The sequence below is a fragment of the Strix uralensis genome, chromosome 5 (assembly GCF_047716275.1).
Source record: "Strix uralensis isolate ZFMK-TIS-50842 chromosome 5, bStrUra1, whole genome shotgun sequence".
Taxonomy (NCBI): domain Eukaryota; kingdom Metazoa; phylum Chordata; class Aves; order Strigiformes; family Strigidae; genus Strix; species Strix uralensis.
Window position 1 is genome coordinate 15,829,605 of NC_133976.1, and position 16,097 is coordinate 15,845,701.

At 37.0% G+C, this 16,097-nt stretch overlaps 1 protein-coding gene across 2 annotated transcripts in view; it reads left to right on the forward strand.

Annotated features, from left to right (window-relative positions):
• Positions 1 to 16,097, forward strand: part of PRKAR2B (protein kinase cAMP-dependent type II regulatory subunit beta) — a 92,777-nt gene that overhangs the window by 30,586 nt on the left and 46,094 nt on the right. For both annotated transcript variants that reach the window (XR_012629135.1, XM_074869974.1), the window contains exon 2: positions 2,724 to 2,759. Coding sequence is in view for 1 of the 2 variants with exons in the window: in XM_074869974.1 (XP_074726075.1) it covers positions 2,724 to 2,759 (36 nt within the window). In the remaining variant the exon portion in view is untranslated. The remainder of the gene's footprint in view (positions 1 to 2,723; positions 2,760 to 16,097) is intronic.

The window sequence follows — 16,097 nt, forward strand, 5'->3', positions numbered from 1 at the left end:
GTCAGCCTAGCCCAGAACTCGGTATGGACAGTGGCTAATAAAAAAATCCAGGGAAGATGGTAAGCACGGACAGAGCAAGTAGTGCTTCTTCCCTGGAAATCTCTCTGCTGCTCCTGATGCTCTGTGGCTCCAGGAGAAGCGTTTAATATCACTCACTGAATATTTCTGCTATCAATTTCTCCATTTGTTTCTGAGCCAAGTCTTTCACCTCCCAAGATTTTTGAAAGATAATTTAATTTTTTTTAATGGCTCTAGAAAAATGTTTCTTAGTCTTTCTTTTGCCCACCTTACTGTGCTTATCCTGCCAGTCACCATTGCAATCTAGTTGACCGTGCATCTACTTTGAAGTGAAAATACCAGTAGGTCTGGTGATTCGCTGAGACATTCTTGTAAGCTAATGCTTCCATCTTTCTGGGCAACAAAAGTATATTGTGATTTGCTACAAGAGCAATAGAGAGTAGTTCAGCTTGCTCCATAGCAAAGAACTGCGAGTGCTGCTTCTGAATCTCCCAGTAACACATTTGGATGACCTTCATAAAATCCCAGTCTGGAGAGGAAGACTTTGCCTGGTTGCTGCTCAAACGCTAATTATTCACATGAGCTCAAAACCAGTTGCTTATCAAGGTTCTGACATTCTTGCTATTTTTTCTTTCTTTTTTTTTTTCACTAACAGTAAATAATTTGTAAAATCTGTCGTAAAATAAAGATTCCTGCAGCCAAATAAAAGAGTGAATTGAGAAGTATGTGGCTGAAAGTAGCTGGAAAAGGACTTGTCTCTTTGACAGTCCCATTATTTTGTTTCAGAGAGAAGTAGTCTCCAAATTATGTTAGTTTTGTTAGATGTTCTTTTTTTAATGTTGTATTATTTTTTTGTGTTAGTAAAATAGGGGAGGTAGGTGTCCAGGGGAGTTAAATCTTTATATCTTCAAATGATGTACAGGACTGACAGCCAAAGCCAAATACCCTCTCCAAATTTGGGGAAAGCTTTTGAATGGGAGCAGAGCACTATTGGACTCTTTCTTGTTAGAAATATGTCAAATTCCAGATTTTTTTTTAATATGAACACATCTGCGGAGAACTGCTGCTAGTTTACACACTGGAGGTAACAGCTCAGCCATCTGGTGGTGACAGTCATGACTAGTGTCCTGAAATGAATTTGGCCCGTAACAGAGGTGACAAAATGAGCAGTTTTGAGGAATGAAACAGCTCCCTGTATTACAAAACGGTAGTTGCATAAAATATCATATCTGCTCTAATAGAAATGTATTTAAATTTCTTGTCTTTTTATTTTAAAAAAATGCTGGGGGGAATTAGAATTCACATTTAAAAATAATTTTGCTGGTTATGTTACTCTCTTGTTTATTTGTATATATATTTGGGGTTTGTGATAGCTTATTCACCAGTGGTTTTCTTGCTCACAACTAGCACTCTGAACCACTGTAGTTGGGTTTCCCAGTGTATTTCTTGCCACTTGAACCTGTCACTATTGTATGTGCTTGTACAAACCATCTGTGACTGTGGTTCAGAAATTGTAGCTTTGCTCTGTTTTTTTCTCCCCACAGGAATAAAAAGTCAGTTTGCATCTCAGGCTGTTACTGTCTCTCCTGTCTTCTCAGCAATTTTTTTTCTCCTTATCTTGGCTTAGATGTTCAAGAAATGATGCATAACTCCCATGTAAAATCAAGTGGGATGAAATAAAAAAATTCAATATTTTTCATTTTTTCAATTCCATGTAAACATTAAGACCAATTTTTAAGGTTGAATATTAATAAGCACTGTAAGGGCATGCATTTTTAATGTAGCTGCTGCTCACGTTTAAAATTAGGTCACTCAGATTTTCTTCTTACTGTTTATTCCAGCAGATAATGTATCACACGAAAGTAGAGTTCAAGACCAGTGTTTTATACTAATTAGAAGCAGACTGAAGGTTGTATTTACAAGGCAAAATACAAAACTTTATTTCTTTATCTATTTTATCTCTAGTAGCTCTTGAAGAAGCTGGTAAACCTGGAAATGAAATAGAGGCAAAACTGTGTGCCTTAAGATGTATTATGCAATCACTCCTGGTTGGAAACAAGACAGGAGTCTGATTCCAAATGTTTGCAGCAGGCAGTTGGAGATATGCCGAGATGGCACTATAAAACAGTCATTTGCACTGGGGTTTGGGCAGGGGTTGGCATTGTTATTGACTTACCCATGGAGTTTTAAAGGTTACTCAAAGCAAAAGTTGATCTTTTAGATGGGATGGCAAACTAGTCTTTTTCTCTGTAGGAGTATCTTTGGTGCCAAATTTCTGATAGGTGTATTTTGTAAAAGTAAAATTAATTTTTATATATTTTTTTAAACCATGCTTGCATCATTGTTTGCAAGATGACAATTTCTGTGCTCTAAATAAATAATGGAAATGCAGTTCTAAATGTTTCAAGCCAGTCATGAACAGTAATAAGTAACAGCAACTCCTAAGAAGCTGAAAATGGTCTTGAAAGCTTACTGATTGCTATCTACCAAAGCTATTTAAAAGTTTAAGTGTTAAGAAGTTAACATGGGTTTCTATAAGGTTTCTAAGTGTTAAGAAGTTAACATGGGTTTCTATAAGGGTACAACAATAATGATTAACAGATTTTTGCAGTTGTCACACTTTGAATGAAGTATAACATTGTTATGTTTAAAGTGTGTTAGACTATCACAAAAAGAACCTAATTGAATGTGATGTTTTCTTTCAGCTCCAGTGATAAACCGATTCACCAGACGGGCATCAGGTAAGTTGGATAGAGTTGCATGTTTCATTGGTCTACATTATACTTGAAACATAATGCTGGTGGTGATTGTCATGTAAAACATTAGTCAGGTTTCTTTAAGATGACTGATTGAGGTTAACCTCAAATTTGTTATCTGGTTTACTGAAAAATGTAGCCAAAGTTTCAGGTTACAGAACTTGCATGAAACTTTCTTGTTGATGTGGTATTTATGAAAAACCTAAGCTTTTCTTTTTTCCTTTTAAAGAAAATAATTTTAGTCCTAACAGAACTGAACTTTGAAAGGAAGAACTGACTGTAATGCAATGCCAGGCTGTCTTGCTTCACAGACAGGCTGAAACAGCAATTTGGTGATCATCTATGCATGAGAAAATGTACAACCATGCTAGAAATCTCCCTGTGTTTTTCAAAACCAAGCTGGTTTGTGTACATGGTGTGTTGTTCTGCTGCACAGAGGCTGGCAGATCAGGTCCTAGAAGCAGCACTGCTGTGGTGGTTGTATGTTGTGCTGGGAGTGCACCTGCCGAGCTTGGTGCCGGTTTGTGTATTCTTCAAGTTAACTTGTTTCATGCCAGCTGATAGAACGGTTTACCTTACTCCATTATGTGTAACAGATCCTTCCAAATTATGTATCATTAAAAATTAATATTCTTGGCTTCTCCTTATTGTTCTGCTGTATCATAGCCTTCAGGTTTCATTTTTGAGGGCTTTTTCTCCTGAAGCATGAGGCTGAGAACCTAAGTCGTACTTGTTTGAAATACTATGTATCCAAAAGTGGGGTGTAAAAGCCACCACTAAATGTAATGAGACTCATAACTGACTCATAAGAGTCAGCAGAACAGGAGATGTGAGCTGTTCCGAAGCATCTCAGTATGCTAAGTTTAAAATCTAACTATAAAACACTTTCTGTTTTCAGCTGAAGATCATTTGTAGTAAATATAATAAAATTCGTATTCCATAATGCAGTAAGTCTATCCAGACTTCTAATTTTACTAGTTATAACCTCAGTCAGACAGTTCCTTGTCAATATAAAAATGTTAGTGGAGATCCTCAGGATTGGTAAGGAACTGCATAGAAAAAATGGAGGTTTGCATTTGCAGGATTGGTGCATAGCATACGTGGCACAAAGTAAGAAAATTTAATGAATTCCAAATATTGTCATGTTTTAAGTTATGATAATACTTCATGAGGTACTGTAGCTTGAAATGAATGATTCATTAACTAGCACTCAGTAACAGTGAGCAGGGCTTTATGCAAATTATGTTGCATGTTTTAAGGAAAGTTTTACTGTGACTGATAGCTGACTTTAATGAATGCAGTCCTTGTAACAGATGTGTGATAAGCTTTTGCATTTCAGTAGGACAGTTTTATTGTTTGAAAAGCTAACACTTGCTCAGGAAAAAAAAGCCTGTTATTTTTAATGTTCCTTTAAAACAAAACTAAAAACATGTTAGAAGCCTGAAATTTTTGCATAATTATTGGGGAAATAATTTCTATGGGCAGTTAATATTTCATGTGTTTTGGTCTTGTGGAGAGATAGAGTTATCTTATTCAGAACAATGAGTCAAGTTGTATGGTATGATCCAGATGTAAATCACGTGAATACACTTTAAGCTGGAACAAGCTAATACTGCAGTCCACTATATGTACTGTTTCATTAAGTTTCTGGCAGCTTTAATAGTCAAAATAATTATTTTTCAAACAACAAAGTCCATGAAAGGTGATAGTTCTTACTTCTTAAATACTAAGTGGCTAGTGGAGAGGTACGGTACATTTAAGAAACTTGATTGATAAAATATAAAATTAAAAATATGAAACAGACTATGCTGATAATGCAGATGTTTTGCAGGGATGTTTGCAGTCCTAACCATATTTTTAGATACTGTTTTAAATTGAACAATTGTTTGGATACATTGAGGTAGTCAAGATACCTTGCAAGTGAAAAAGCCAGATAGTAGCTGGTTTTTTTTATGCATGGTAGCTTAATAGCATTCTGTAATTGAAGCTGATTCTTATGTTTAATAAATCAGAGGCTGGCCAACCATAGAGTTTTTCTCAAATATGGATTTCTCTTTATTTTAGGCTATTTAGCTAAGAACTATATTAAAATTTGAAATGTGCAAGATTGTTCATTCTTGAGCAGTTTTGAAGATTGCTTTTGATGAATACTACTCCAAGTTAATGATGAATATTCGGAGAGTTAGCTGTAACATGTGGTTTCGTGTTGCATCTGATGTAGTGATACTGTAGACTGATTCTGAGAGTGTGATTTTAGGGTCCCTGCCTTTGTCTCTACTTCCCTTGCATAGACCTAGGAGTTGTGCTGCCTGAGGGTGCATTGATTTAAAGAAAATAGGAATACAGGAGGTTTTGGTGTATTGATTTTCATTGGGTCTCCAACTGGCCTGTGCTGTGGCTCCCAAATAACTACATCTGAAAGAGTGGTAGTAGTGGCTGCCTTTAGCCAGTGGTGGGATGGAGAAAGAGCTGAACTACTGACATCAGTTGAGGCAAAACGTCCAATGATAGCTGCAGCAAAGGCTCCTTGACTATTCTGCTAAAAGGTGCTTTCTGAGCTCTTGCAATGATAATCAGGGAGAAGCCAGGAGATTACACATATTTCTTGACAAAGAACAGTAATTCTCTGCAGTGGGTATCTTGATTTTGATGTTTCTGTTATTCTTTGGATAATGCTTTGTATTTTACTTGGTGGCATAAGATATGGTTACTTTTCCTAACAACTGAGCTAGAAATTAAGCAGCCAGAGTTTAATTGCTGAAGCACCTGCTGAAAACAATACAGTAAGGCATTTATTATTTAACAGCTGTTCCTGTTAACATGCTGTGAATGTATTAATGTACTGTCATTGGTATGTAAAGGATAAAGGCATAAGTAAGCTAGGATCAATTAATTGTTCGTGAATTTCAATTCTTAAAATTTATCGAGCTACCTGATTTAGTATCTATTCTTTGTGTTTATGCATATGTGCGTATACGTGCAATGAGGGCTCTGTATATAAAATACACATATACCATATTGCTGATGACATAGCTACTTATGGGCTAGTTAATAATGCACTCCATCGTTCTAGGCTATGCACAAAGAATACTAGGTATCATAGTCTTAAATAGACGAGTTTAGCAAGAGAGGAGATTAAAAATACTTTATAGAGTTAGAATGAACAATGAGACAGCTACAAGTAGTTAATCCTTAATTTTTCTTTTAAAATCTGGTGGGACTGTGATGAAGAGAAAGGAGAAAAAGCTGTTGAGGCAATCAAGAGACTTGGATGGGAAGAAAGGGGGACATGGATGTAGAAGCAGCATGAAGTGGAAGAGAAAGCTGTGAGTATGTTTATGAGGTGAAAAATGAGTGGAAGTTCCTGAACAAGCCAAGGTAGCCAAGAGGTGCAGTTTCCGAATAAGGACAGATACTTTCTTGCTATGGATGAGATTAGTTTTCATTCATCCAAATATGAGATACCTAGGGATAGAAAGCTAATGTCATTCTGTATGTTAGCAGAAGCATTGGGTTCCTGCTTTTCAGCATCTTGATGGATAGATAAACAAGTAAATTATCTCATTAAATACTGGCAGGAGTTTAGAATAATGTAACAAAACCAGCATGGGTTTGCTACAGAACGAGCTTAAATTTATACCTGATAGATACCGTTTATGGAGGCTATTTATACCCATTTACTAGTATTATATACAAATGTGTAATATCATCTTAATTAAGTCTATAAAGTTACTTCAGTTATGTATCTTCATAAGCTTCTGAAAGAGTGAAGAGAACCTAACTGAGGTTGCTGTGAGTTAGCCTTCTTAAGCTAAGAAGAACTGGTAGACAGGCTCAAGGGCATCTGTGGGGCATCTCTTGTTAACAACAGAGATAACTTCCTCATTCCCAAACATTCCTCTCCCCCAAACAATATCTAACTTCAAAATACCTTTTTCATCCTGTGGAGAGGAAATAAATGAAGTTTTATATATTGTTCTCTCAACCAAATGGGAAAGAAAAGTAGCTTTATTTATTTGCCAGCTTCTCCACAAAGCTCTAAACAAAAGTATTTTAAACATAGTCAACAGGCAGAATACATCAGTACTGAGCCTCTAGGGAGAGACTGGCTTAGGTGTATCTGGAATAAACATGTAATTAAGGAGATATCACTGCTTTGGAAAGAACAGAAGGAAGCAGAGAAGGCCAAAACTTTCAGACTTCTTCACCATGGATGCCAGTAAGGACCTCTCCAAAGAAAAGAGAAACACATAAGTAAATTGGTGCTTACGTTATATACCTACTGCAACAGCCATCAACATAAGTGAGAGAGAGAGAATCTCACATGGCACTAGAGGAGATCTCTGTGCAACAAATACTATTTTTTCTTTTTTTGGCTTTGAAACTCTTTTTTTAAATTTGCAGTTGTTGAAATTGGAAATATTTTTTGCCTTTACACACACTGCTAAGAACTGTCACTTTTAGGTACATGGCTGATTAGCTGAAGAGGAAAGGCTGAGAAAGAAGTAAGCAATTTTTTTATGCCCTGTGAAAAGGATGTGTTTAATTCATTTAGCAGATACTAAAATTTAATATTTTTGTAGGTACACTTATGTACTGTGGTAATTTCTGATAAAGATGGGGCTGTGTTTAGTTCCCTGTTTCTCTTTTATTTTTAATCCTTCCTTCCTCTTTTTATGGAAGTATGGAAGTTTCTCTAATAACCAAAACTCATTTTACTTAACTCTACAAATTTTAGACTTACAAAACGTCAACAGTTGGATGAGAAGGAAGGAGATGCAACATTATCTTTATTCTTAATTGCTTGAGATGCCCAAAATCTGTGATAATGGAACTGTCTAACACAGATGGTAGTTAATTTGAATTGGTAGCGAAGTTGGTTTAGTTTGCTTCTGCTCAAGCCTTGCAATTATTTAAATGTTTTCCAGCAAGAATTTCTGCAGGTTAGAAATGTTTTCTGTTAGTCAGCAGAAAACACTTAATAGGAAACCTATGACATTTTCAGTTGTTTTATAATTTTCATAAATAAGCGTATCTTTTAATCAAAACACACTGATTAATTTCTTAGCCCCTCAAGCTAGTTGTTTTTAATTAAAATACTGCATGCACCAGTGTAACACTTCACCAAAAAGTTATACGTAATGATGTTATAAAGTACTAATGATGACATCAGTGGTGGGTTGCCTGTCAGACCTCCAAGCCCTGTGATTATGCAGCTGGGAGCAAGACAGTGCCACTGCATCAGAGACTGGACACATGCATGCACGCCTCGTCACACACAGGTCACATCATAGGGCTGTCCCTACATCATGACCAGCCCATGGCCCTTCCTGCCTGAGTTGGCTGCGCCCTTGTCACGTGGCTGCGGCAATGGGTGTTCTTCACTCTCCCTGGCTGACGCACAGGGCTCACGCCTCTGCCTGGCATGTGATAGATGCCTGCCTTTTGGCTCGCATTCAGATAGGAGGAGGGAGGTTCTGTGAAGCCCTCATAAAAGAGAAAATCTGGGAGCAAGTTTGCCAGAAGAATTTATCTATTCTTCATCTCATTCTTCATCTTTTCGTAAGGTGCCATTAGGAAGAAAGTGACAAGATAAAAGTTTTGGGCTTCATTATTCTGAACAGATGTGTGGACTGTGGATTAGTCATGCCCACAGTAGCATTTACATATATCACTGCTAGTTTTCAGTTTAACAATTTCTACAGAAAATTTGACAACCTACTTAAGAAACACTGAGGAATTTTACTGAATTTAGACCATGGAAGTCCTGTTAGTGAAGGAATGGCTAATTGCTTTCTGAAGTTTTAAGTATGGAAGAACATGGGTGATATTAAATTTACTTGTTAAATATAAACTAGTATTTAGGAAAAGCAAATCAATACTGTTAGCCAAGAACAGAATATGCCCTTAGAAACAATATTTCATTCGTAATTTCGATCTGCTTGAATTATATTGAGATTTTCTTAAAGAGATTGACACCCACTTTCCTATGGCATGTTAAAAATTGTCAGAGAAAGGCAGCTAATTGAAATGAAGTGCTATTCCCTTTTATACAGTAAGGCAGAAGCTGGAGTTGTACCAAAAATAATGGTGAGGAATGAAGTAACTGTAAACTCCCCTTCAAAATGCTCAGGTAGGAAGCAGTGTTGTAGAAGAATATCAAGTCATAGTGACAGTGTTAGTTCTTCAAGCAGAGTTACTAGTTCTGCTTGTTCTGAGCAATGAACAACCCCCAAATTGGAATCAAGTGATGTGTTCATCTTTGTTCTTTGTTACATGCATGTAGTCAACCCATAATTTAAGATGCCCAGTCCTTATTTTTTAAAATAAACAGGGACATAGTCAGCTGACATACAGTAGCATCTAATGCTAAAACCCAGTTAAGCACTAAGGTTGCCAGCAGTGAGGAAAACCAGAAGAAAAAGTGCTGTCAGAGCTTTAGGGTGTACCTACAGAGCACAGTAAAAAAGGCACCTAAGCTTATGGTAGCACATCAGTATGGAAAATTGTGGCTTACTGGAGGTCACAGAAGAATATCTTACCTAAGTTCACTCTGCTGAAGGTATTGTTAGACGGTGCTAACTTCTGCGGGGCTACAGCTGTAGCAGACATGTACCGTGCATCGTTGTGTGAGTGGACGTGCCCTTCGTTTACTTCCTGCCCCTCTTGCAAGGCAGTCACCTCTTCTGTTTGATGCAGCTTTCCTATGCAGCTTTGCCTCTTCCACCATGTTCTGTAATAACAGCTGCCTCAATTGCTAATTACTGAGAACATACTCCCTTTTGTGATTTTGCCAAATGCATTGTATAGTCTGTACTCTCCAGTCCTTACAGAGAATATTGTCTTTCCTTGTCATGGTCTCTCTTACAGTTACCATCATTGTAACACTCACATCCTTCATGATCCTTGAGGAGTTACCCAACACCCTTTTCCATTAATGAATGAGGAGTATCCCTAGTTTATAGGAACCAGAGCATTGGTATTCAAGTCAGAATGTGTATTGCTAATTTTGCTTGCATCAGAAATTGAATGCCCTACATGCAGTCCCTGTTTTCTTTCCGTGAAGCACTTGGCATCATAACTCCTACAGAATATAGCTGTAATTGTATGTGCACAGCAGTTTAAAGATAAGGTGATTGTATCTCTTTGTCCTGTGATATGTCTACACTATTTTTTTTTCTGTGTGCCATAGTGAAACTTGCAACTCCTATTCTGTCTGCTCTTGCAGGCTTATCCCATGGCCAGTGTCACAGGGAGAAACGAACCACAGAGTTTCCCCCAGAGTAGCCTCTGATATCAGGTGCCACAAGAGCCAGGGGGACTTGTCTCTGGACTAAGCTTAGTGTGCAGTATAACAGTATGGGCACAGTGCACAGAGCTGCAGGCACCTTATAGCCACTGGGTCAGGGAGAGTGCTGTGCTTCAGTCTGGTCCTGACGCAGCTGAAAGCACATGTTTAACTCCTGAGAATGAAGAACTGATTTCAGTGGCCTGCCCCACAACACTCTCAGGTCTGTGGAAGGTTAGCAATAGAAGCTGTTTCCCACCCAGTCCATAATCAAGTGATCCAGCTTCCTTTCTTTAGTTTCTTTTGCATAGCTTATTTGCTGTGCTCTTCACAAGTTCTGCTGCAAATGAGACAGTCACAGAAACAAGAGTTTAATTTGCTCTGTCTAGTCTCCTCTTGTTTTCTAGGAATTTGAGAAAAGTTCCTGTAAAAAAAAATGTAATAACATAGGCTTAGGTATGCTTAGGGAGCGTGCACTTTTGCTTTCCAGTGCTAACCACTGTTTTTGTTCAGAATGTCTAATAAAATAACATCATGACGTAAAACTTGGAGTACTTGTTCTTGACCTGTTGTTACCTTGAGATTTGTTGCTTTTGATGCAGATCTGAAGAAGAGTTTGTGTGCTCAGAAATTTCTCTGCCCTCTTCCTGGTTTAGTTGTTCTAGTGAGAGATTGAAAAATTCTGTCTGTGAAACTTTTTCTGCTCAAGATTGCATTGCATCTATACCATAACTATTCCATACTACAGTGTATAGTTGGACAGTGGTATTCTTATTCAGAAGAAAACAAAATTTAGGGTATCGGTGCATTCCTTCTGAAACTTTTTTAATGGTTCACTTTCAACATTCACTTATTCCTTTGTGAAACCTCCAAAATCTGAAACATTGATTCTAGCAGGTTGTATCAAAGTGTTTTCTTGTATAGATCATCAGCAGAGGTTGAATATAAATTTTTCAGAACCCATTTATGGAGCTGAGTTACAGAATAGTCTAACTGTTGCAAATTAATGTCATGCCAGATTTTAGATATGGCTGTGCTTAAGCTGTTTTGTTGTAACACTTCAACACTAAGCTTAATAAAAGAAGAGATTTAGTAGATGCATACTATAAGGCAAAGTTTGAGGTGTTGGAGGAAGAGAGGAAAAGGAGGCAAGAGAAGAGAGGGAGGGGCAATGGTAGGAATAAATAAGTCTTGTGCTGTGCAATAGGTTGCTATAGAGAGGGCTATCAATATTTGTCCCAAGGAGGTGGCAGGGAAGGAAGGTAATAAACAAATAGTGATTGGCCAGATTTTTACACACACAAATGTTTAGGCTGTGCTTTGGGGAAAACTTTCTAACTAAACACTTAGTGAAACAATAGACTAAACTGCTCAGGAATATTGTGTTATCTCAGAAGTTTTAACGAAAGAGAAGATGTTTTTCTGCAGGGATAGAGGTGTAATTCATACTACAGCAATGCATAGGGATGATTTAGATGATTTATAGAGGTTTCATCTGTATTTCTGTGTTTAGATGTCCTTGCAAGCACATATTTCTAGACTGCATTTTATAGACTGACTAAAACGTACAGAGTAATTATTTTTAAATTGTGCAATGCGGTAAAGCTAGATAGCAACCTAGCTAGATAGGTTCTCCTAGAAACCTTTCTAAGTTCTTTCTCCTAGAAACCTTTCTAGGTTCTCCTAGAAAATAGGAGAGTTATAAATGTGTTTTGGGTTCACAAATTACTGCATACGCCCCTTTATGGGAAATTGTAATTTTTCTTGCTGTTTTAGAATTGCGTTTGGAAAGTATTCTGCATATAGTTTTGTATCAATAAAATTAATCACCATAGTTTTTCCAGCTATTTGGGCTAGTCTTGTTTCAGATATATTTAACATAAACCAGAGGTCGGTGTTGAAATATGAATCAAATTTGTCTTAAAGAGCTATTGGCCAGTCAGTTTGATGAAGAGCTCATAGGTTAGGATATCCTAGCAAGGTGTGGAGCTGTTAGACTGACCGACCAATTCCTTTGAACTCATTTTATGTATGTAACTAGTCAATAAGATGGGTACAGGAAGGTGCCGCAGTAGAGCTTGTGTCTATATGCTAAGCTCTTCCCGCAGCCAACAGTGTGGCCTCATCTGTACAGTTGTTTGGGACTGTGCCAGGGACTGTGCTAGAGCCTGGCTCCCCCTGCTTTCTCAGGTACTCAGGTCGGCATAGCCTCCTCTTCTGTTTCAGACTAGATAGGCATCTATCTAAGGAGCTAATTTTTTTTCCCTCTTGTTTTAGACAGACTGGTATTTGGCACTCTCATACTTGGAATGCTCTAATGTAGTATCTAGTATTTCTTTCATGACCAAACAAATGCATTAGAGACAAAGAGGAGATCTTCTTGCTATGTAACTTAGTAGTAGTGAATAAATTCCAGAGAAATGAGGTTTTTCAGACAAAACAGACTTTCCATCAAAGTAAATATAGAAATGAGGACAAATGTTCATATTAATAACAATAAATATGGCTGTTATTTATCTGCAAGCAATAGTTTGCACATGTCAATGATTATTGAATAAATGTACTAAGATTTCTTAATGGGTGCTCTGAGATAGCAGTGAGTGCAGTGAACTAGTTGATATAAAATACAAATTATTCTCTGTTGTATTTTAATTTATCTTCATTTTATAGCCAGGTTTTTCAGATTAATAGTTTCTCTCTTGTGTCTGGTTAACATTTGACACACAACAAATTATTCCTGTGTCTGACAACCTGTATTTGCTATTTTAACCTGCTTTCAAGTTTGCGTTCACTATTCACCAGCGATCCCAATAACACCCCGCAATCTAAACATGATCAGAGAAGCTAATAATCTTTTGATGCTTTTATCAGGATGCTCATAACTCATGATTTTGAAAGAAATAAAATAATTGCTATTTTTTTGAATGAGTATGCACCTTACTGAAAGAAGTAGGAAGGATTTTTAAATTATTTTTGGAGCAGGTGTGTGTTTATAGTCATTATTTAATAATCCTGATTTTTCTTCTCTAAAATATTTCAGTGTCTGTGTCTATGATAAGCTCAAGTTTGGTTGCTGTGCTATTTTGTTCTTCAGCATTTGTATTTAGATTAGGGAGGTATGCTACCTCCTCTATAGGTGATAGAGCATGAATCTGTAGGCTGTATTATCTGCTTACCAGTTTTCCAAAACAATTCCATTCCATCTGTGATTTCACGTGGTTTGACTTTCGTGATAGAGAAGATTTGTTCTGGAGGATAAGAGATTAATAAGACAAGGCATGTTTTATATAGTGAGTTATTCAAAATGGAATAATAATATTTGTGGAACATTTTGCTTAGCAAGTTTTCTTGTAGAACATCATTATACAAATGGCTTGGCCTTTGGCCTTCAAATTTGTCTTAATATTTGTCAAGTACTACTTCTTTTAAATACTGTGGAGTCAAAGAAAGGAGAAAATTATATATTTAAATATCTTTGCTAAATATTGTGGTGTTTAAAACACCAGATGCCATTTATGCACATTGTATAAAATGAACAGCAGCCTGATGTTTTGCTTCCTAAATGCTCTGTGTCAGTTCCGTATGTTTCGTAGGAAGCATGATGCCTTGAGCTACGGGGTGTACTTCTCAGTTGTTTAAACAAAATGTCCTTTGTCAAAGCACAAGCCCAAGGCTTTCTCACCATCAAACGCTCCTTATTTCCTACACCCACCCCCCTGCCGCCACATGATCCAGTTCCACAGCATCTTTGCTTCATGTGTCTATCATATATCTCTCAGATCCGCTTCTCCAGTGTCTGCTTTGGAGGATATAGACAAGTTTAAAGCATGCAAGGAAATATAGGCAGGAAAGAGATCATCTTTGAAATCAGTATTTGTTTTCTTGTCAGTGGGTCCTACAGGTGCCCCTAAAGCCAAGCACACTTCTGTGTTGGACATCCATATAAGTTTACCAGCCAAGCAGATTGGTACATCCCAGTAATAGTTTTGTTGCTAACTTGGAACCATATTTGCTTTCTTTAACACTAGGCAATGCCCATTTTCTCATTTCAGATCTTACTTGTTCTTCTAGATAAAGATGTGAAGTCTTCTCTTTTGAAAACTCATTGGAGATCTGATTTTTAAATATAGTGTGTATGTATGCTCTTTCAAATGGAGTTACTTAGAACTATGCTTGGCAAGTCACTATTGCTATCATACTATTATTATGTACAGTGTTTTAACACTTATGTATCCTAGCTCATCACTCTTCATGAATTAGATTTGTTGTATACAACATTGTATTGTATACAGAAACTAATGGAAATTGTTGTGTGACCGTTGCATACAAACAGTTGGGGCAGAGCAAGGCATGAATAACTAGCTTTTATACTGTGCTTAGTTGTGTTTTAGCAGCATGAAATGGCAGTGGAGCATGGCATGGCATATTACAGTAAGGGACTAAAGACATCCTTCTGCATCCACTACTTTTGCTCCAGCTTGTCCCATTTGATTATTAGCTTACTATTAAGGAATCTCCTTACTAGATTTTGAACCCAGGATCTCTCCTGCTGGTTCAGTCTTACATTGACTATGAAAGGAAGAGTCCTGCTCCCTCCCATAGTGCTTGATCACATGGCAAATGGAGAAGAATCTGGCCATTGTATGGCAGTGGTGTTTGTGTGTGTGTAAAGCAGGGTATACATAACTTTTTCAGTATAAAATTTGTTACAAAATTTTAGAAGGACTGAACATGAATTTGAAAATCCCTCCTGAGTTTTAGTTTCAGAAATTTCTCTGAAAAATTATTATAAATATTTTTCTTCCTTATATCTGTCTCACCCAAATTAAATCCAGGGGAAAATTAAATTTTAAAAAAATGAAAATTTTGTTGTATTAATGCAATGCATCTTTAAGGATTTTGTTTTTAAACTAGTGATGTAGATCAGTAACAAAAAGGTGAATAATTCCTGTTCTTTTCCTGATCACTATTTTGTGTGAAATTGAGAAGGATTGTTTTCTGGTGTCTTCACCATTATTTTCAAGAATTATTATGAGCATGCCAGAATGAAAAATTGCTATATGCCACAATCCACTCATGAAGAAAATTGATTGCATTTATTACATAGTTGTTAGAATAGGTAGCAGAACTTGATCAGAAAATAAAGAAAAATGAACTCGTCAGAGGAATACATTTTAAGTGGAAATGTTAAAGCCCTGCTTACTTTCCTTGTTAAATGTCAGGCTGCATGGGAACACTAATTCTTTCCCCTCTCCATACACAAAGAAATAATGAAAATGTGAAGATTCAGTTTCAAACAACCAGTCACACAAGAATACCCATCAGCCTAATCTCAAAGCTTCAGTCAGCCTCTGAAACCATCTTTCATGCTGAACATCAGCTACACACTGTAACAAAACTGGTAGTTTATACCCTTAAAACTCCTGTGCATGCAGTCTAATAAATGACAAGTGCATCTTTTAAGGCACAAATTCAGTGCCTACTTGTCAGCCTTGATCTTTCCTGCTATTGCAATCTGTGTTTTGGAAATACAGCTCAAGTGGAGCAGTACTGTAGCAAAAGTGTGCTGGGGACTTAAAAACACTGGAAGAGGGGAGTCCTAAACAAGAATCACTTTCTGTTCCCTCATATTCTTGCCAGTGGGCAACAGGAAGAGACATCTTTCTTCCTTTTTCTCCTGCTAGCATTGGTTTAGGAACTATTTTTTTACCTATTCTGGGTGGGTCTAGGGCAGTGTATGCCTTCTCTTTTACTAATTTGTTTTGTCTATCTCATCATAGTAATATACTTTGGTATTGTGCAAAAATAGTCATGCAGGACACAATTTTTTTTTTTTCAGGCATTTTCTTTACTACGAAGATAGACACTAATCTTATTCTTTATTAAACAAACAAACAAACAAACAAAAAACCCTCTCGGTGTATGCTAGTCATTTGGAAATAAATTCCTGGGGAATGTCAGCCATCACCAGTTTGGGGTTTAGGCTCAAATAGACTAAGTCAAAGAATCAGCAATCAGCAGACAAAATTGTGTGT